The sequence below is a fragment of the Neofelis nebulosa genome, chromosome 9, assembly GCF_028018385.1.
Source record: "Neofelis nebulosa isolate mNeoNeb1 chromosome 9, mNeoNeb1.pri, whole genome shotgun sequence".
NCBI classification, from domain to species: Eukaryota; Metazoa; Chordata; class Mammalia; order Carnivora; family Felidae; genus Neofelis; species Neofelis nebulosa.
In genome coordinates this window covers 91,588,916-91,610,261 of record NC_080790.1, presented here as the reverse complement: position 1 = coordinate 91,610,261, position 21,346 = coordinate 91,588,916, and the positions used below count along the sequence as shown (strand labels likewise).

At 43.7% G+C, this 21,346-nt stretch overlaps 1 protein-coding gene across 1 annotated transcript in view; it reads left to right on the top strand.

Moving 5' to 3' along the window:
- The first annotated feature begins 1,283 nt into the window (after nucleotides 1-1,283).
- PYGB (glycogen phosphorylase B) overlaps nucleotides 1,284-21,346 on the top strand; it is a 59,315-nt gene continuing 39,252 nt past the window's right edge. The window contains exons 1-2 of the mRNA XM_058684669.1: nucleotides 1,284-1,654; nucleotides 15,547-15,648. Coding sequence (XP_058540652.1) covers nucleotides 1,412-1,654; nucleotides 15,547-15,648 — 345 coding nt within the window. The 5' untranslated portion in view covers nucleotides 1,284-1,411. The remainder of the gene's footprint in view (nucleotides 1,655-15,546; nucleotides 15,649-21,346) is intronic.

Genomic DNA, 21,346 nt, shown 5'->3' with positions numbered 1-21,346 from the left:
CCCGAGGAGTATGCATCTAGAGGAGAATCCAGGTAAGAAGATAACTTTGGAAGCATCACACTAGAAAATTCCTGCACCTAGACTTTCATGACCTCTCCTGCAGGCAAACTTGACCTCCATGTACATGGAGAATCTTTATTGCTCATCAGTCTAAGACCACCAAGTGCAAACCTGCAAGTGGCTCAAAATCAGGTTTACTGACCCACTGCAATGAAGTAACTGCAGGCGGTAAGACCGTGGGGCAATTTCAAGAACACAGGAAAAGGCAGAGTTTATGGGGTTTAGGGGAAAGGGGTCAAGGTGAAACTCTAATGAAGCAGTGTTCCCACAGGCTCAGAGCAATGCAGGGCTGCGTGCAAGGTGGGCCAGGCACAATTTCTTTGGGAACTCCCGTGTTAAGCAGGTGTGGGTAGCTGTGTCCAGGAACCCCTTAAGTGAGGCATACAACTAGGGTGGAGTGGAGGAGGCGGTGTCTCTGTCACAATGACCCGGATCCTCGGCTAGAGTGGGGTGTTTCCTTCTTCCTGACGGTATTTAAAGGGCAAAGTGAGGGCCTGTGATTTAGGGAATAAAATTTCTCTGAGTAAGCAGTGGTGGTCCCTCAGAGGGGTCATTGTAACCCTTTAGGGCTGCAGTGCCCCTGGGGAATGCTGTCATCTCAGTCGGAGGGTCGCAGGAAGGCTGGCACTTTCTCAGTATAAACAAAGTTTTACATTCTTAGCTGGTGTTTTCAGAGCCACTTCGCCCCCGGTTCAGGAGACTGAGCCCACCAGGCGTTGTTGACTGCATTTCTAGCATGTACCCGGTTTTCCTTCCCGTTTGCCAGGCCTTGGCCGCACCCCAACACCCAGGGAACTCCGGGCTGGGGTAGCCGGTAACTCTGACTGGGCGAGGGACGCCGGGCCCAGAAATCTGCAAAGTTGCGATGGCAGAGACCCCCTCATGACCCTGGGGGGCAGAGAGAGGCAAGCAGGACAGAGGTTCCGACTCCCGAGTCCTCCTGCTCCTTCACTCGCGTCCCCCCAGGCTGGGCTTGGCTATCTTGGGGACAGGCCCCCGCTATTGGTTGGCCTGGGCAGGTCACTTCATCTTCCACACCTACAAAAAGGCACGCCCCTGCCAACGTCCAGGACTTAAAGCCTTTGCCTGCTGCCCTGCCCTACCTCTCCGGAGGCCCCGTCCCCGGAGACCGCCCCCCGTCTCTCGGAGGCCCCGCCCCCGAAGACCGGCCCTTCCCCCCCGCGGCCCCGCCCCTCCTCTCAGGAGTTCCCGCCCCGACGCAGCGCGCAGGCGCGGCCCGTGCCAGCCGTGCGGCGCCGCAGTGACGGGCGCCAGAGCCGCCGCAGCATCCTCGGTGTTGGCGTTGTCTTCCCTGCTGTGCCTCTCGTCTTCCTCCTCCTCTGACCGCGCGATGGCGAAGCCGCTGACTGACAGCGAAAAGCGGAAGCAAATCAGTGTGCGCGGCATTGCGGGGCTGGGAGACGTGGCCGAGGTGCGGAAGAGCTTCAATCGGCACCTGCACTTCACACTGGTCAAGGACCGCAATGTGGCCACGCCCCGCGACTACTTCTTCGCGCTGGCTCACACGGTGCGCGACCACCTGGTGGGCCGCTGGATCCGCACGCAGCAGCACTACTACGAGCGCGACCCCAAGGTGAGGCGGCCCGAGGGAGGCTGGGGTCGCCTGCCCAGGGTCACTGCGCTCGTCCTGCCGTGCCTGCTGCCCCACCCCGGAAAAGGGCAGCCCTTGTGCCGGGCCTCTCCAGACACGGGCCCCTGGGAAGAGACAGCAGAGCGATGCACCTCTCCCAGAAAGACGCACGTAGGGCCTGTGTTTGCGGAGTGTCTTTAAATTGAGCACGGCCACCCTCTGTGTGCACCCGCAGCCCATCGGTGGTCCACGCCGGTGAGAATAGCTTTGGCTGGGGTCACGTCTCCCCCACCGCCTTCCCCTGGGGCGGTCAGCCAGCTTTACACAGACCTGGCCCAGTACTTACCACCCTACCACCCCGGGCGCAAAGCGGATCCGGGCTGTCCTCTACGGCAGACAGTGTAGGGTATTGTCTACACTCGGGGCCCCGGGGCGCCTAGCCTCCTCTTCCTCTGTTTAGGCCCCAGTCCACAGTCCTTTTGCGCAAGGAGCTCGGTCTTGCAGGGGTCTCCTGTTCCCCGCCGTCTCCTGAGCCCTGGAGTCCTGGCGGAATTTTCCAGCCTGTTTCTAGCCGTGTGCTTCTGTGATGACTGCAGAGTCGGTGCTTCCTCCTCCCCTGACTCCGCCCCCCACCTTTTGGGGATTTTTTTTGCAGCAGAGTGTGAGAGAAAAGGAGACTGGAACCGGGCCTGGGCAGTTTTGTGTTGGAAGGGGGTGAGCTCAGTCATCTGCAGGGGATTTTGGGCTTTTTTTTTTGGCTAGGCATTGATCGGAAGAAAATCATTGAGGATGCCTGCTAAAGCAGGGGTCAGGAGCTCAGAAGAAGCCCTCAAAGAAGTCTCTGTCTTTGGGGTTTCCACACCTCTCTTGAAGAACATTGTTGGGTTAAAGTTCATGGAGATTAAGTAATCACGGAGGTTGTTACTTTTCATATTTTGCAGAAATCTATGCTTATGGCAGAAAAATACTAAATACACAAAAGAAAAGTCACTGATGTGACTCCATTACTCTCAACCATATTAAAATGAAGGTGTATGTCCTTTCAGATCATTTTCTATTCTTAAATATAGGTACACATTTTAAAAAGTATATTGCATATACAACTTTGTGATTTTTCTGTTTCATTCATTGACATTTGTAACTTTTTCAACAGCTTTCCAAGTTAGTAAGTATCATTGGTAGTTGGATAGGCCTGTCATAGTCTTGGCCATCCACCTGCTGCCAGTTTGTTTGGGTGTTTTTACTTGCTCTTGACCACAGAGAATTTTGTCCTTTCTATACTAATGTAGAATGACTCCTGAAGAAAGGATACACTTGCAGGCCTGAAACCAGTTTGCAAAGATTTGTTTTGCAGTATCCATATAGGCACTGTATAGTTGCTTTGTTGATATTATTTTAGAGTATTTTCATGAGGCATTAAAAAATATTTAATAGTTGTTAAGAGTGAGATCATTGCTTTTCCATACTTACTGTGGAGCACTCTTTTTTCTAAAACAGAGATGGTAACAAGGACAGAGTTGTTAGAATACCAGCGAGGCTGCTTCACATTTAGTATGCAAGACAACATAGAAGTGGCACCAAGTGGCTAAAACAGGTTTTTAGAACAAGGGCTTAGGATGTCTTTGCCAGGGAAATTGGCCAAGAGGCTGTGGCTCCCCCAGAATTCCCTGCTGATGGCAGAGCTCTGATTTGCAACATCAGTGTTGTTGTCAGTGTAAGTAGATGACAAGGGTACAGCTTTGCATGCACATTCAAGGACATTTCCCTGGACCAGAACACACCTCAACACCTTGGGATTCCTCTTAGAGTGTTTATGTATAATTAGATCCTGAAAAGGACAGTGATGGGCTCAGGGATTATGGAAATGACCTTTCCTGAACAGAATTAATACCTCTAACAAAACTGCTTTCCTGATCGTCATTGAGAGGTCTGAGTTTTGATTGCCTGCTGTGGTGGCTACAGGCGGAAAGTTTTCTGTCTAGAGAAAATTTCTTTACAAACCACACCGTGTAAGTGGAAAGTTGTTTGCCTGTTCTGGGTAGGAAGGCCATTTTAAAATGGAAAATTGGAATTTAAATGTTTCAGTCTGGCTAATTCGTGTTGAAAAATAAGCTTCTCTCCTTTTTCTGCAGAAGTGTTATTTTGCTTGTAATGGACCAGAAACAAGCCCCACAAGGGTCCGAGCCTGACAGGAGGTAGGCTCCCAATAAAAATCCTGCAGAGCTTCACCCCAGCTTGGGGATGACCTCAGGGATTTGTCCCACTGCATTCTGACTGGGGGAGCCAGATGATCTATATTTAATACATTAGCGTGCTTTTACTTAATTTTTTGTCTTTCAAACAATTATGGAAGTTCGTATGATTATTGGAAGAAAAATTGGAAAACAGAAAAGCCAGAAGGAAAAAATTAACTGTAATCACAACACCTAGTAAAAACATGATAAATGCTATAAACATTTGTATTCTACATCTTTTTTTCTACCTTGGTAGAAACGCTGTTTTTATTACAAAAATAGTATCATGCTGTACCTCTTGTTTCAGAACCCCTTTTGGCCTTCTGTTTTTGGTAATAGCAGAAACAAATGAAACTCAAATGCTCAGGGAAAGATTTTTCAGGCAACCGGCCTGGCAAATCAAGTAAAAAAAAAAAAAAAACCAAAAAACCCCCTAAAATTGAGAGGTTGGTGTTTGGCAGGAGGTAGCACTTAGTTCTAAAGATGGTTCAAGGATTCTCTGAAGTGATGGCAAGGTCAGGAGTCTGGGATAAAACTCCAGAGCTGGAACTCCACTCTGAATTCAGGAATAGAAAAGAGATGGATGGAAAGAAAAAAAAAAAAGAGAGAAGAGATGGATAGTGAGGGATGGCTCATATGAGTCCAAGCTCCTTTTAGTCCTAGCTTTACTATGCAGTTTATAAGACCTTGGACTTGGCTGGATTTCTTAACCTTTCTTGGCCTCAGTATTTTCATCTTAAAAATGACAGGGGTGGAGGAAGGTAGTTCATTTCTGAGGTTCCTTGCCATTCTAAAAAGTTGTGGCTTTGTGTTTGCTTATAAAATGTTTCCATTTTATGCTGACATTCCATCTCTATCCAAAAAGAATTGAAGAATGCCTAAGCAAGGCATGACACAGAAGGTTCAGATTAATTGAAGACCTCAAAGAGAAAGTTGGGGCCAGGGAATAAGGGTAGGGAAACAGGTTGCATTCAAGGACGATGTCAGGACACAAAGTGCAGACATAAGTTCTGGCAACCAGAGCAAATGGCAGCTCATGTCTACTTATGGGAGTCATGGGATCTCTGTGATAACTTCTAGAATGGGCAGGTGTGAGATATCTTCTGTGGGACTTTAAAGTGGATAATACACAATGTGGACAGCTGGCCTACTGCATCCCTATAATGGATGGGATAGTCTGTTTACTATGGCTCTTTCCCGTAAACTCATGGCATAGCCACAATAGATTAAGGAAAATAATAGTGCACCACTACCACCATGGGGCCCAAACTGCAGTCTTAAATATTTCAAATAAGATAATCATAATGAATACAATTAATCTTACTGTTTGGCTGGACCCTGGAGTTAAAGGAAGAAGATCTAGAGCAGTGTTTTTGCAGCCTTGTCTGCCCACAGCCCCGACTTACAAGATTTTGTTTTAATTAGTGGTGAGACCAGCCACCGGAGTCTTTTTAACACACCGAGTTTTGATATGTTTCCACTTGTGAAATTGACCTTGTATGCCATGGGCAAACTTCCCTGACACCAGATAGCTCAATTATTTTCCCTGGCTAGAAGCTTGACAAGGGACAGATGTTTTGTGTTGCTGATTAACCTGACAGCTCCACGAGTGGAAGGTAAGGTTAAACCATCACTTTATGAGATTAAGGAGCCTCTCAGAGTGTGAGCCATGATTTTTCATAGTAGACAGTTTGGCCTCTCAAGGGCTGTGATGGTTTATTTACTGCATCAACTTGGCTGGGCCACAGTGCCCAGATATTTGATCAAATACTATTCTAGATGTTTCTGTGAAGGTGTTTTTTAGACGAGATTAACATTTAAATTAGTGAACTTTGAGTGAAGCAGATCACCCTCCACAATGTGGGTGGGCCTCCAGTCAGTTAAGACCTTAATAGAACAAAGACTGATTACCCCACCCCCCACATCATCCCTCCTCAGCGGGAAGGGATTATGCCAGCAGACTGCTTTGGGACTCCAAACGCAACTCTTCCTTGTATCTCCAGCTTGCCAGCCTGAAAATCATGAGATTTTAGTCTCAGACCTCCACAACTGTGTGAGCCAGTTCCTAAAATAAATCTGTATATACATATCCTGTTGATTCTGTTTCTCTGGAGATCTCTAATACCCAGGTGCCATGGAGGCTGCAGGGACCCTTTGTATTTTTATGAAATAATCATAACTGACCTTGCATTTGAATCCTAGCCTTTTTTTTTTTCTCCCAATGTTTATCTATTTTTGAGAGAGAGATAAAGTGTGAGTGGGTGAGGGGCAGAGAGAGAGGCTGACACAGAATCTGAAGCACAACCTCCAGGCTTCAAGCTATCAGTGCAGAGCCTGATGCAGGACTTGAACTCATGAACTGTGAGATCATGACCTGAGCTGAAGTCGTATGCTTAACTGACTCAACCTCCAGGTGCCCCCCAGCCCTTTTTAAATGAGTTTTTACAAAATTGTATTTTATATGACTTCAGACTTTTAAATGTTGCAGGAATAATACAATAAATTCCCATTCTTCATGCAGATTCCCCAAGCATTAAACATTTTAACACATTTGTCCCTTTCTATACATATTAGTACATTTTTCTCTGAACCGTTTGAAAGTAAATTGCAGACTTGATGCTCCTTTACCCTTAAAAATTTGAGTGTGTACTTCCAAAAATCAGGGAGACTCTCTTAGACAAACACTGAACAATTAAACCCAGGACATGCACATTGACATGGTGCTGTCACCTGCAGATCTCATGTAGCTCTGCCAGTTGCCCGACTAATAAGAAATACAAATAAGAAAATTGAGAGAGCTTTATGTCTTTTCGGATTATACCTAATTTTTCATTAAACAGACCAGAGCTTTAAGCCATTTAGAAACCTGCACATTCTGAGACATGAAACAAGTAATCAACAGATAATAGCTGGCTTGTCTTCTACCTTATACAGAATGGTGTTCTTAGGACATGGTAAAGGGAAGAGGCATGAACACAAAGTTAGCAAGGTAATCAGATCACAGAAGAGTTTGGTTAACTCCTTTGACAGGATCTCTGGGATTAGGAATTATATGTGATTTCAGTTCTAGCTGAGTGTCTTCTTGGCCATGAAACATCATTTAAAATGAAAGGTGAAAGAAGCTCGGGGTGAAAATGCTTACTAGTACCACACTAGTTATAAATATACTTTGACACAGTCCAGGTCACTTAACATAAATTGATTAGGCTCTGGCTTCTCTGGCAGTGTGATAAGACTTCTGTGATTGGCTCGGGGATGGGAGTGAGGAGACATTTTGTAGAGCTTAACAGCATGGAAGGCAGGAGGCAGAGGATTATAAAAAAAGTTATATCATGGAGTGCAAAATAAATTTGTTCCCTGCAGAGCTGACTGATCTCTGTGATCCCTATAAGTTCTCAAACTCTATTATTTTATTATATTTTACATTTTCCAAATTGACTTTGAGCAAACAGGCCTGTGTTCTAGTCCTAGGTACCAGTACCTAAAGTAAAAAAGGAAATCCGTGATCCATGAAATTTCTGCCAGTTTCTCACCAGAAGCCAAATTTCCCTGTCACTTAATTCTAAAAGAACATGCTTGAGTGTGGCTCCATAGGTTGGGAGTATAAGAGATGTGGTAGAAAGTGTTCAGCATCCTTACGGCGAACATAGTAGTGGTTTCATAAAGCTGTTGTCGGTGCGACCCTCCAAAAAGCCCCTCAGACACAGCAGAATGGGTGTGAAGCAGGATGACCAGTGAAGACAAGGAGGAGCCTCGGCTGTCTAGCAGGTGAGAAGGCTGATGCCCCCTAGCAGTACCTCACTAGGCTGGCAAGGGCAGGGCTGCCCTGGTGCCTTTGGCGAGGCTGGGGAGCTCACCAGAACTGGCCTTATGTTGGGCCAGTGGTCTCTGTTCCTGTGTCCTGTCCAGGCCAGGTCTGTCTGGCAGGGAGCTGGTAGTCTGTGGGCGTCACTGTGCCTGCTCAGTCACAGCGAGATGGCTGGCACGTTAAGACATAACACAGAATCTGATAGACAGGGGGAGTGTTGCTGCCTTTTCCTGGGCACAGGATGACACGTCACTGGCCAGATCCACCTGTAGAAACAGGTTCTTCTCTTGATGAAAACAGTTGCATCAGTCTGTGTTTTGTTGCCCTGAGTGCTGGAGTTCTTTCTTTCCTTTTCCTGCAGAGTGTTCACTTTCTGTTAAACAAAGACTCTAAATAGCCTTTTTGGAGAGGAAAGAGAAATTGGAGGTCTCTGAAAGTCCAGTTCTGTTCATGAATCTCCATTGTATAAAGAGCAAAATGAGGCTCTACCTGTTGCTTTTAAGCTCCAGCTCCACAATTTGAGTTCCTTAACTCCTAAGATGTCTTAGGAGAAGACTACTATGTTGTGTATTTGCGTTGGTCATCTTTTCATCTCTTCATTTTGAGGAAGGAGCTTCTTTTGTGCTTTTCTGTGATGCTTTTGGTGTAGACTTTGCATGTAGTAAACCCAATTAAAAAAATTTAAGGCTGCCTCTAAGCCTCTTAACATGTGTAACAGTCATATTGCAAGAAGGGACCATACAAGAAAGGTCAGCAGCCCGGTTCACACCCCAGGCCACAGGCCCCCAGAACTGCTGTAGAGGGTTTAAGGGGTCCTTGTTGCTCTCATGCTGAAGGAGGGGAGTGTCAGGTTCTTTGGCCAGAGTTCCTTGATTTGGGAGACCCTGTCCACAGTTGCACAGATGGTGGTGGGAGAGGCCGGGGGTGGGGTGAGAGGGATGGAAAGAGACTGGGCAAAGCCTGGGTTGGCCTTGGGCCTGCAGTAGCAGCAGAGTTTGGGGACACTGAGGAGCTGGCCCTTTGCTGGTGAGCCCCCTGTGCTTTTTCTTGCACCAATCCTGTGCCCTCAGTTGGTTCAGTCCAGAATTGCCACCCTGTTAATTAGGTTCCATCACTCTCCCTGAAAATCTGGCCCAGCAAGGGGACCAACATTGCCTGAGTCCACAGCTAGCCCTGTGTTAAACCCCAAACTAGACATGGTATTTCTCAGAGAGGTGAAGGGATCCAGGCCACCCTGCTGGCCAGGCCAGGAACCAGGATTGGACCCCAGCGTGCATGGTTCAAAAGTGTGTGCATCTCCTTGGGCGGCCCCTCTGGCAAGCCTTCTTCAGTTTAGTTTTACTCTGAACCATCTTAAGGAAACTGAGGAAAACAAATTCAACACATTTGAGGAAACTATAAAAATTCTTGGAACAAATCACACAGATAGCAACAACAGACAAAGGCCAGAGTGCAGGGCTCTGGCTGGGTGGGTGTGCAGCAGTGCCTAACCTAGAGCCGGCCATGGCCAGTCTTTGGGTGGGTGCTGTCCAAGGGAGCCCTGATGCCGCCACTTCTGCTCCCCTCGTATGCAGAGGTGCATTGGGAGGCTGCCTGGAACTATTAGCAGAATTAAATAAGCTGCTGAGCCCTTGACATCTGTGCTCAACTTGGAAGGAAAATTAAAGACTGGAAGATCTTTTTTTTTGTTTTTAAATATCATTTTGTAACCTATTTATTTATTTATTTATTTATTTATGAGAGACAGAGTGTGTGTGAGTGAGGGAGGGGCAGAGAGAGAGAGAGAGAGAATACCATGAGGGGCAGAGAGAGAGAGAGAGAGAGAGAGGAATAGAGAGTGCTGAGCCCAAAGTGAGGTTTGCACTCACCCAATGCAGGACTCAAATTCATGAACTGTGAGATTGTGACCTGAGTCAAAGTCAGATGCTTAACCAGCTGAGCCACCCAGGTGCCCCAAGACTGAAAGATCTTAAGACAAGGTCCAACATTTTATGCCTTACACAAACAAAGATAGTCAAGCTCTTTTCATAGTGCTAGTTAAAAATTAGAAACTTTAGCAGAGATCAAACTACAGCTTTAAAAATACATAGTTCCAGTTAAAGGCAACATGAAAACATTGTGATCATATTCCTGAGTTTCCAACTTGTCATAAAACCTCTCCAGGGAGAACCCCAGAAGTAGGTATGTGGGGGAGAAGTGAGCCTTCTTGTGTACATAGGAAAAGGGCATGATTGTGCTTGGAACCTTCACTCACTCTTCTCATACAGCTGGATTTTGTTGGGCTCAGTGTGTTCTCAGTGGTTACTAAGCCCTGTGTGGAGGGAGGGGCAGCATAGCGCTATGGAAACCCCATATGACAATAACTCAGTTCAAGTGCAGAGTAAATAGCGTCCGGGAAGAAGCAATGGGCCATGAGCAGTAGTGACAGCAGCTGTACTCAGAGTGGCTGTAGATTCACTCACTGTGCTGCCATGTTTGTGATTTAAAGGGCATTGGAATCTGGGCAGTAACTGAGAAGCCATACATTCAAATGATTGAAAAAGAAAAGTCTGTCAAAGACTGAACTTGCCATGGATTTTATTAGTATGTATGTATGTTCTTTGTATGTATGTATGCATCGATTTATGTATAGAAAGTTTTCTTCAGTTATATACTGAAAAACATGTTTTTTTTTTTTTTAAGTTTATTTATTTATTTTGAGAGAGAGAGAGTCCTCCAAGCAGTGTCCCAAGATGGGGGGCTCCAACTCACAAACTGTGAGATCATGACCAGACCTGAAGTCTGATGCTTAAATGACTGAGCCACTCAGGCACCCTAAAAATGTTTTTAATGTTTTATTCAGTTTCTTTTCTCAGGGACGCTAATTTTGCTGATGTTAGCTATTCTTTGTCTTCCATATGGATATTTTCCTCTCCAATCCTTTTCATGCTTTTCCTCCATTTTGTCCGCTTTTCCAGCCAGGTTTTTATTTCCATCTTTCCCTTTGTTTTGCATTCAGTGGTGCCTCCATTTCTGTAGTAGTTTTATCTCTTTTTTATTTTACTTTCCTGTGCCTGGTGCGGTTCTTTTGTTACTTTATTGGTGTTTCTTGATGTCTCAGATTAGTCTGTATTAACAAATTGTATTTGCTCCATGGTAAATGCTAGTGTTCTTTACCCCTTTTGTTTCCTGTTCTTTTTTCCTGTTTTAGATTTCAGGATGTAGATCCTGAGTTCCATCTCCTTGAGTAGAAGGAATTCTTCCTGAACCAGCTGTTTGCAGCTGGATAATGGGGCAAGGGCCTGGTGTGTGCAGCCTGGAGTGAGCAGCTCTTCCTTGGGTCCCAGATTTATGAGTGTGTGCATGTGTCTGTGTGTGTACACGCATGTGAGTGTGTGCATGTGAGTGCACATGTGCAAATTAATGAATTGTGTACAGGTGTGATTGCATGTGTGTAAGTGCATGTAAGCGCACACAGGTATGGCTGTGCACACAAGTATGTGCATCTGTAGGTGTGCATGTGTGTGTGTGTGCATGCGTGCATATGAGTGTAAAGTACTTTATCCTTTCCTCGACTTCAGAAAAGCAGAGACCAGCAGTGAACAATCACCCTGTCCCCACCCTGCAGCTTGGTGGTGAAGATGTACAAGGGTCAGTTTTCCAATTTAGTTCTACCTATCCTGACTTTCCATCAGTGAGTTTTCGGGAGAAGTGGGCAGAGGCATTTTTGTTCCACCATCTTTACAACTGCAAGTATTCTACTTAATGTACAACATTTATAAAATTTTGTGCATTATTTTTACTATTTTATATTTTTTGGTAACAGCTTTAAGATAAAATTCAAATAGTATGCAATTCACCCATTAGAAGTGCACAATTCATTGGCTTTGGTATAGTCAACAGAGTTGGGCCATGGTCACCACAGTCAATTTTAGAACATTTTCATTACTCCAGAAAGAAACACCACAGCTTTTAGCTGTCACCCACTGTAAACTTCCTATACCCCTCCCTACTTATTAGGGAACCATAAATCTACTCTCTGTTTCTTTAAGTTTCCCTATATTTTATAAATGGAATGATACAATATATGGTCCTTTGTGACTGGCTCCTTTCATTTAGTGTAATGCTTTGTAGGTTCTTGTTTGTTGTAGCATGTATTGGTACTTGATTCCTTTTTATGGCTGAATAATATTCCATGATATGAATATACCACATTTTATTTATTCATTCACCAATTGATGAGCATTTGAGTAGTTTCTGTCCTCTGACATACAAGTTTTTGCATAGACATAGGTTTTGTTTCTTCTGGATACATGCCTTGGAGGAGAACTGCTGGACCACATGCTAATCCCTTTTAACTTTTTGAGGACCTACCAGACTGATTTCCAAAGCCACTGCACCATTTTACAGCCCACCCTTCATACCCCATGTATGAAGACTCTGATTTTTTTCAAATTTTTTCTAACATTTGTTTTCATCTGATAACTTTTTGATTATAGCCATCCTATAGTGGGTGGGAATTGATATTTCACTGTGCTTTTGATTTGCATTTCCCTGATGAGGGTGATGTTGGGCATCTTTTCATGTGCCTGTTGGCATTGTGTATTTTCTTTACCAAAATGTCTGTTCAGATCCTTTGCTCAACCACCTTGTCTTTTTTTTTTTTTAATGTTTATTTATTTTTGAGAGAGAGAAAGAGTGCAAGTGGGGGAGGAGCAGAGAGAGAGGGGACACAGAATTGCAAGCAGACTCCAGGCTCTGAGCTGTCAGCACAGAGCCCAATGTGGGGCTCCAACTCACAAACCATGAGATTGTGACCTGAGCTGAAGTTGGAAGCTTAACTGACTGAGCCACCCAGGCGCCCCCCCCACCCCCGCCCAACTTGTCTTTTTATTATTAAGTTGTACGTGTGTTCTACATACAGCTTCTCTCATCAATTATATGATTAGCAAATATTCTCTCCCATTCTACGGGTTATCTTTTAATTTTCTCCATGTTATCAAAAGTTTTTAACTTCAATGAAGTCTAATTTATGTTTTTTTCTTACTTGAGCTTTTGATGTCATACAAAAGAAACCATTGCCTAATCCAAGGTCATGAAGATTTACTTCTGTTTTCTTCTTAAAGTTGTATGGTTTTGACTCTTGCATTTAGATCTTTGATGTTCTTTGAATTAATGTTTGTATGTGGTGTGAGGTAGAGGTCCAGCTTTATTCTTTTGCATGTGGATATCCAGTTGTCCCAGCACCATTTGTTAAAGAGATTGTTCTTCTGACTAAATGATCTGGGCACGCTTGTTGAATACCAGTTGACCATAAATTTGAGGGTTGATTTTTGTACCCTATATTTCATTGCTCTGTGTGTCCATACTTCTGCCAGTATCACACAGTCTTGCTGACTATAGTTTTGTAATAAGGTTTGAGATTAGGAAGTGTGAGTCCTCCAACTTTGTCCTTCTTTTTCAAGATTGTTTTGACTCGTCCAGATCCCTCACATTTCCGTCTGATGGATCCACCTAATCCACCTAATGAATTAGTTTGTCAATCTGCAAGGAAGCAGCTGGAATTCTGACTGGGATTGTGTTGAATATGTTGATCCATTTTGGAAGTTTTGCCATCTTAACACTGTTAAGCCTTGCAATCCACTGACATGGGATGTCTCTCCATTATCTTAGTTCCTTTGCCTGTATATTTTGCAAATGTGGAACCCCTTTCTTCCTGGCTCATCCTCTATGGCTGTTTTATGGTCCTGAGGAGTAAAATGTGAAGTAATGGTATAAATGCAGCTATAAAAGCCCAGAGAGCAACACTGCTGAAACAGGAGGTGGATGGCCCATGGCCACAGAGTTTTTTCAAAAGGTTTCTAGTCAGCTGCTGGTCAGAAATCTAAACGTAGTATAAAAAAGACACTTTAAGAGAGTCACTGCATGGAACGTGGGTCTCAAAGCCACTCAGGCAGGTCACCCTATGTGGGCATTCCAGTAAAGCCCTGACAAGCCCTCTCTGCAGTCTGTGGAAAGTGAATTCTCTCTCTGCATTCTGCAACGGTAGGGAAATTGATTTTTTTAATTGTATTTTGAACATTTTAACCTGCAGGAAAGATAAAACCATAGTACAGTCAGTACTTCTCCATGGACTCACATCTGAATCCAAGACACACATTCTCATCATTATGCATATGCACACACTCACGACACACCCTTTTTCAAGGCTTGGTTTTGTTTTTTTAACTTTTCCTTTAGGAGCAACATTAGATTTGCAGGGGGCTACAAACATAGTGTGGAGTACCATGTAGCCCTCCCTCAGTTTCCCCTAATATTAGTATCTTGCATGACCACAACACAGTTATCAAAGTAAGCTAGCACTGGTCAGCACTTTCTTCACATTTTTGACCAGTTTTTCCTCTAATATTGTCTGTCCCTGGACCAAATCCAGGGCTCTCTAGTTATTATGTCTCCTTAATCTCCTCCCATTGGCGATGGTGGTTGGTCTTTCCTCATCTTTCACAACATTGGATAATCTGATGAATACTGGCCAGGGAGTTCATAAAACAACCCTTAGTTGGTGCCCATCCAAGGTTTTCTCCAAATTAGTGTGGGTTATCGAGCTTAGAAAGAATACCTCAAGCCATGGAGCCCCCTTCTCATCACAGCGCATCATCACAACCCATCACTGGTGATGTTAACCTTGTCACCAGGGGAATGTGGTGTCAGCAGGTTCTTCCCCTGTGAAGTTACAGGTTCCCTCCCAGACTCACCTCAGCCAACTCACCCTCAAGGGGGAGGGGATTTAGCACCACCTGCTGGAGTGAAGAATATCAGAGAATTTTTTGACATTTGTTAAAACCACATGGTAATGAGTATATACTTTGGGGGAGATATTAGAGGCTGTGCAGATAGTAAAGCTGTGCCAACTGGCTTCAGAGTTCAGCTGTGGCCGTTGTCTGCAGCAATTACACTGCGCTGTTCTCATGCTGATTTTCTGTTTCGCTCGTTCCATCTGCATGCATTCATTGGAATTTATCTGTGAGGAATATTTCTCCCTTCTTCCCCATTTATTTTTCCAGACCTTACTTTTGATGGCAGGAAGCAGCATGGAGTCCTGTATAAAAGCAAGACTCTGAGGGCCAGATTGTGGCTCTGCCACTGCCACCCAGTGGCCCCACTGGGTGGTTTGTGAGGAGTAAATGGTACCATGCATGGGAAGGGCTTAGAACCCAACTCAGCTCCCAGTGAGTGTGGGTGGTCATCCTCTTTGTTTACATAGAAAGTCGCATATTCCAATCCCCCAGAGCCAGCCAATAGGCAGCAGAAACTTTCCTGACTTGTGTCCGTCCATTCATCCATCCATCCATCCATCCATCCATCCATCCATCCATCCAGTTGTGTTGACTGTGTGGTGTTTGCCGAGTACTTAACATGGGTGTTAAAAGCTGTTAATACTTGAAAATATCCCCCCCCCCCCGCACGCCCCCCCCCCCCAAGTTGTTTTATCCTGTGTTAGAGATTTGAAGAGGTCACTTGCTCAAGGGCTCATGGTGGGGAAGAGGCCAAGCTAAGTTCAGAGCTGGCTCTATCCATTCTGGGAGCCTTGTTCCCTACCACTGCCCTGCCCTGCCTCCTCCCATCTAGGGAGGCCAGCTTATATCCAGAAGGGCAATGAGCAGTTTTGCTATAGAAGGGTCCCGGGTAGGCTGCCTTTGGAAAGCTGAGTTTGGCCAAGACTCGGCAAAGGGAGTGAGCCCATTTAGGGGGGATTGTGGGTAGCCTAAATGAGACCCTTAAGTAGGTGCCCTTACGAATCTGCCCAACACCCTAATCTTCCTCATGTGTCAGGATGGAAAAGAAATCTAAGATTCTTTCTTTTGTCTCCTCAGCGCATCTATTATCTTTCCCTGGAATTCTACATGGGCCGCACACTGCAGAACACAATGGTGAACCTGGGCCTTCAGAATGCTTGTGATGAAGCCATTTATCAGGTACAGTGCTTTGGGTCTGGGCTGGTGGGTAGCCTCTTGCAGCACACTGAGTTTTAATCCAGGCCCCACAGAGGTGAGCATTGATGTTGAGATTTGCTGCCATCTGGGGCTGGTAGTGACTTATGACATAGTCTGTCCTACATGGGGGAGAATAGGTTGGTGGGTGACACTCTTTCTCAAGGGGAAAAAGTAAGGATTGGATGGGAAACTAATACATGGGAGAGCAAACATGGCTTTTCATTGTGGTGCTAAGGTTTCAAGGCTTCTAGGAGCCATTGTACTCCTCACACCCGCCCCAGGGGCAGATTTACCCCAGGGCAGAAGTGCTTGGTATTGTCCATTTCATTCTTGCCTTACTGAACTAGTAACCCACCTCTGGGCCCCTCTACCACCCCAGGCAACTTTTTGTGCTCATCTTACTCTCTAGGTATAAAATTGCCCCTTCTCCCCAGTCGGAATAAAAACTGTCTTTGCTTAAGGGGTCTTAACACTTATTCACTTGGAGGCTAACTCCGTACACAGTTCATTTGTGGTTTTAGAGCAGAGCTGGAATCCATCCTGTCTGTTTTCTGCTCTCTACCCACCTCCCTGGACACCCATCTTCCTCCTATACTGGACACTCAGTGTACAATTTCTAGGGTGTGAATATGTAGCACTTCTGCCCTTCTGCACGTACATAGCAGGGTCTTCACCAGAGTCTTCCCTCCCCCAGCACCTTCCACTGCCTTTGCTTTGGTTCAGTTTAGGGTGGGAGGCACTCTGGGGGCCCTGTTGTTAGCAGCATGGTGGGGACCTCACATGGGTCTCAGGCATGGTACAATAAAAATTTGGAAAAAGATTGGACTCCCCAAAATGGAAATTGTATGCTCAAAATTATCTAAGAAGAGACTGGAAGGGAAGATGATGTTGGAGTAGGAGGACCCTAGGCTTGCCTCGTCCCACAAACACAACTAGAAAACTATCAAACCATCCTAAGTACTCCAGAAATCGTCCTGAAGAATGACACAACAAACTCCACAACTAAAGGGAGAAAAGAGGCCACATCGAAGAAGGTAGGAAGTACGGAGACATAGTTTGGGAAAGAAATGGATCAGATTGTGCTCACTGTGGTGGGGGAGGGAGCCACTGTTGCAGAGAAGGGCAAGAGATAGACTAGCACACAGGGGAGTGCATGGGATAGATAAATCTCCATAGCAGTTGACTTGGAAAGTGAGAGAGATTCAATTTCATGACTTCTTGTGACCAGTGGGGCTTAAAGGCTGGAGGGTTTTTTTTTTTTTTGTTTGTTTTGTTTTTTTAATTGATTTTCTTGAGTGGTGGAGCAAAGAAGAGGGAGAGAGATAATCCCAAGCAGGCTCTGCACTGTCAGTGTAGAGCCCGACATAGAGCCTGACACAGAGCTTGAACTCATGAACTGTGAGATCATGACTTGAGCCAAACCAAGAATAGGATGCTTAACTAACTGAGCCACCCAGGCACCCCTTAAAGGCTGGAATTTTAAAGTTCAACAGGCTGGGCTGGGATAGAACCCAGAGGCATTGGATTGCTCTTGGAGAAAAGGCAGACAAATACCTTTAGACATACTGTGTGGAAACAACAATCTGGAGAGGACCTGGAACACACAGTGGGAAGGGTGTTTGCTCATTTTGGAGTGTGTTCTAGAGAGGCAGCATTTACAGAGACCCCTCTGAGAACAAAGGAACTGACAGGCACCGCTTCTCTCCCCTACCCATCAGTATAAGCACAGGGCCACTTGCGGGAACCAGCATAGTGCCATCACTCCCTAAGTAACTTGCTTTCACAAAGTCATGCCCCCAGCACCCTGGTGGAACTGCCCCTCCCAGTCATGCTTGCCTCAGTCCCGGGGTGGCAGGTCCCTTCCCCCCAGAAGACTGGCTCAAACCCCTACTTACACCATGTCTCCCATTGTGAGAGTTTTGAGGGGCCTTGGTTTCAGCAGTGGTGGAGACAGGTCTCATTTCACAAGCTGACCAGAGCACACCTAGTCAAAAGTTGCCACATTCAGGCCAGGGATTAAACATTGCCTGCAACAGACAAAGACGGCTTCTGCAGATGATTGGCCTAAAGGATAAAGCAGCCAGAACACAATAGTTGAGCACACACTGCACACATTGGAGACACTCCCTGAAGCATCAGGTTTTGGGGAATAGGGGACACTACACTGAAGGACACTACAGGACCTCTTTTTCATAAAGCCATTACTCTCAAGAATAGGACATGTAGCTGACTTTCCCAACATACAGAAATAGGCATAGAGACTTAAAATGAGAAGACAGAGAAATTTATCCCAAATGAAAGAACAAGATAAGGCCACAGCTGGAGATCTAAGCAAGAGAGACATAAATAACATACCTGATAGAGAATTTAAAGTCCAGATACTTGTTGGACTTCAGAAAAGAATGGAAGGCATTGGTGAGATGATCAACACTGAGATAAGAAAGATAAAGTGTTCAATAGGAGAAATGAGAAACACACTTGATGGAATGGACAGCAGGCTGGAAAACGCAGAGGAAGGAATTAATGACTTAGAACAAATGACTCCATCAAACAATAACATTATAGGGATCCCAGAAGAGATAGACAAGGGGGCAGCAAATTTAGTTGAGGAAGTAATGGCTGAAAACTTCCCTAATCTGGGGAAGGAAACAATGTCCAGATCCAGGAAGCCCAGAGTACCCCCAACAGACTCAACAAAAGCAATCCATACCTAAAACATAGGGAAGAGAGGAGTAAACAATTGGTTGACACTTAAACAACCATCAACTTAATATAGACTGCTACATGCAGAAGATGGTATATATAAACCTAATGGTAACCACAAATCAAAAACCACTAACAAATATGCAAAGAATAAAGAGCAAGAAATCCAAATACATCACTAAAGAAAACCAACAAGCCATGAAAGAAAGAGAAGGGTCAGAGAAAAACTTCAGAAACAACCAGAAAATAAGTAATAACATGGCAATGAATACATATCTATCAGTAATGATTTTGAATGTAAATGGACTAAATGTTCCAATCAAAAGACATAGGGTGTCAGAATGGATTAAAAAAAAAAAAAAAAAAAAAGACCAGTCTATATGCTGCCTATAAGAGACTCATTTTAAACCTAAACACACCTACAGATTGAAAGTGAGGGATGGAGGAACATTTATCATGCAAATAGATGTCAGAAGAAGCTGGAGAAGCAATATTTGTTTCGGACAAAATAGATTTCAAAGCAAAGAATGTGACAAGAGACCAAGAAGGGCACTATATAATAATAAAGGGGGCAATCCAATAAGAATATATAATTTAAATATTTATGTACCCAACATGGAGGAACCCAAATACATAAAATTGTTATAATAAACACAAAGGAACTGTTTGGTAATAATATAGTAATAGTGGAGGACTTTAATACCCCTGTTACATTGATGGATAGATCATCCAAACAGAAATTCAATAAGGAAACTATGGCTTTCAATGACACATAGGACCAGGTGGATTTAACAGATATATTTAGAATATTCCATATTACAACAGCAGAATGCACATTCTTTTCAAGTGCACATAGAACATTCTCCAGAGTAGATCACATATTAAGCTACAAAACAAACCTCAACAAATTCAAAAGGATTGAAGTCATACCATGCATCTTTTTGTAGTGTTGATACCACACTATGAAACTAAAAATCATAAGAAAAAAAATCTGGAAACCACAAGTACTTTGAGGGTAGATAACATGCTGCTGAACAATGAGTGGGTTAACAAAGAAATCAAATAAGAAATCCAAAAGTACATGGAAATAAAAGTACATGAAAATTAAAACACAATGTCTAAAACTTTTGGGATATAGCAAAAGTGGTTCTAAGAGGAGGTTTATAACAATATAGGCCTACCTCAAGAAGCAAGAAAAATCAAAAACGAAAACAAAACAAAACAAAAAAAAAAAACCTAACCTTGCACCTAAAACAGCTAGAAAAAGAAGAACAAACAAAACCCAAAACCGGCACAAGGAAGGAAATAATAAAGATTAGAGCAGAAATAAATTATATAGAAACTAAAAAACCAGAACAGATAAATGAAACCAGCAGCTTATTCTTTGAAAAGATCAACAAAATAGATAAACATCTAGCCAGACTTATCAAAAAATAAGAGAAAGGATTCAAATAAATAAAATTTCAAATGAAAGAGGAGAAATAACAACCAATGCCACAGATATACAAACAATTGTAAGAGAATATTATGAAACACTATATGCCCACAAACTGGACAACCTAGAAGAAATGGATAAATTCCTACAAACATATAATCCACCAAAACTAAAGCAGGAAGAAATAGAAATTTTGAATAGATCGATTACCAGCAAAGAAATCAAATCAGTAATCAAAAAACTCCCAACAAACAAAAGCTCAGGACCATATACCTTCACAGGCAAATTCTACCTAACATTTAAAGAAGAGTTAATACCTATTCTTCTCAAACTTTTCCAAAAAATAGAGAGGAAGGAAAACTTCCATATTTACTCTATGAGGCCAGCATTACCCTGATACCCAAACTAGATAAAGACACCACATAAAAAGAGAACTATAGGCCAGTATCCCTGATGAACACAGATGCAAAAATCATCAAAAAAAATACTAGCAGAGTCCAATACTACATTAAAAAAAAAAAATCATTCACCACGGTCAAGTGGTATTCCCAGAACACAAGTTCAAAATGCACAGATCAGTCAACGTGAGATATCACATCAGTAGAGAAAGCATTAAAAACCATATGATCCTTTCAGTAGATGCAGAAAAAGCATTTTTCAAAGAACAACATATGAGCACGATAAAAACAAAGTACAGGGGTGCCTGGGTGGCTCAGTCGGTTAAGAGCCTGACTTAGGCTCAGGTCATGATCTCATGGCTTGTGAGTTTGAGCCCCACATTGAGCCCTGAACAATGCTGTGTCTCCCTCACTCTCTCTACCCCTCCCCCGCTCGCACTGTCTCTCTCTGTCTCCCAAAAATAAAAACCGTTAAAAAAATTTTTTTTAATTAAAAAAAACAAAGCACAACATCTGATCATGATAAAAACCCTCAGCAAAGTAAGGTTAGAGGGAACATACTTCAACATAATAAAGGCCATATATGAAAATCCGCAGTGAACGTCATCTTCAATGGGGAAAAACTGAAAGCTTCCTCCCTGCCACCCCCAAGACCAGGAACAAGACAAGGATGTCCACTGTCATCACTTTTATTCAACATGGTGATGGAAGTCCTAGTCACAGCTGTTAGCAAAATAAAAGGCATCCAGATTGGTAAGGAACAAGTAAAACTTTTACTATTTGCAGATGACATGATACTCTATATAGAAAACCTTAAAGACTCCACCAAAAAACTACTAGACCTGATAAATGAATTCAGGAAAGTCACAAGACACAAAATCAAGCGTACAGAAATCTGTTGCATTTCTATGCACTAATAATGAAACAGCAGAAAGAGAAATTAGAAAAACAATCCCATTTACAATTGCCTCCAAAATAATAAGATACCTAGGAATAAATCTAACCAAAGAGGTGAAAGACTTGTACTCTGAAAACTTTAAAACACTTTTTTTTAATTTTTTTTTACATTTTTATTAATTTTTGAGAGACAGAGACAGAGCACAAGTTGGGGAGGGGCAGAGAGAGAATGAGACACAGAATCCAA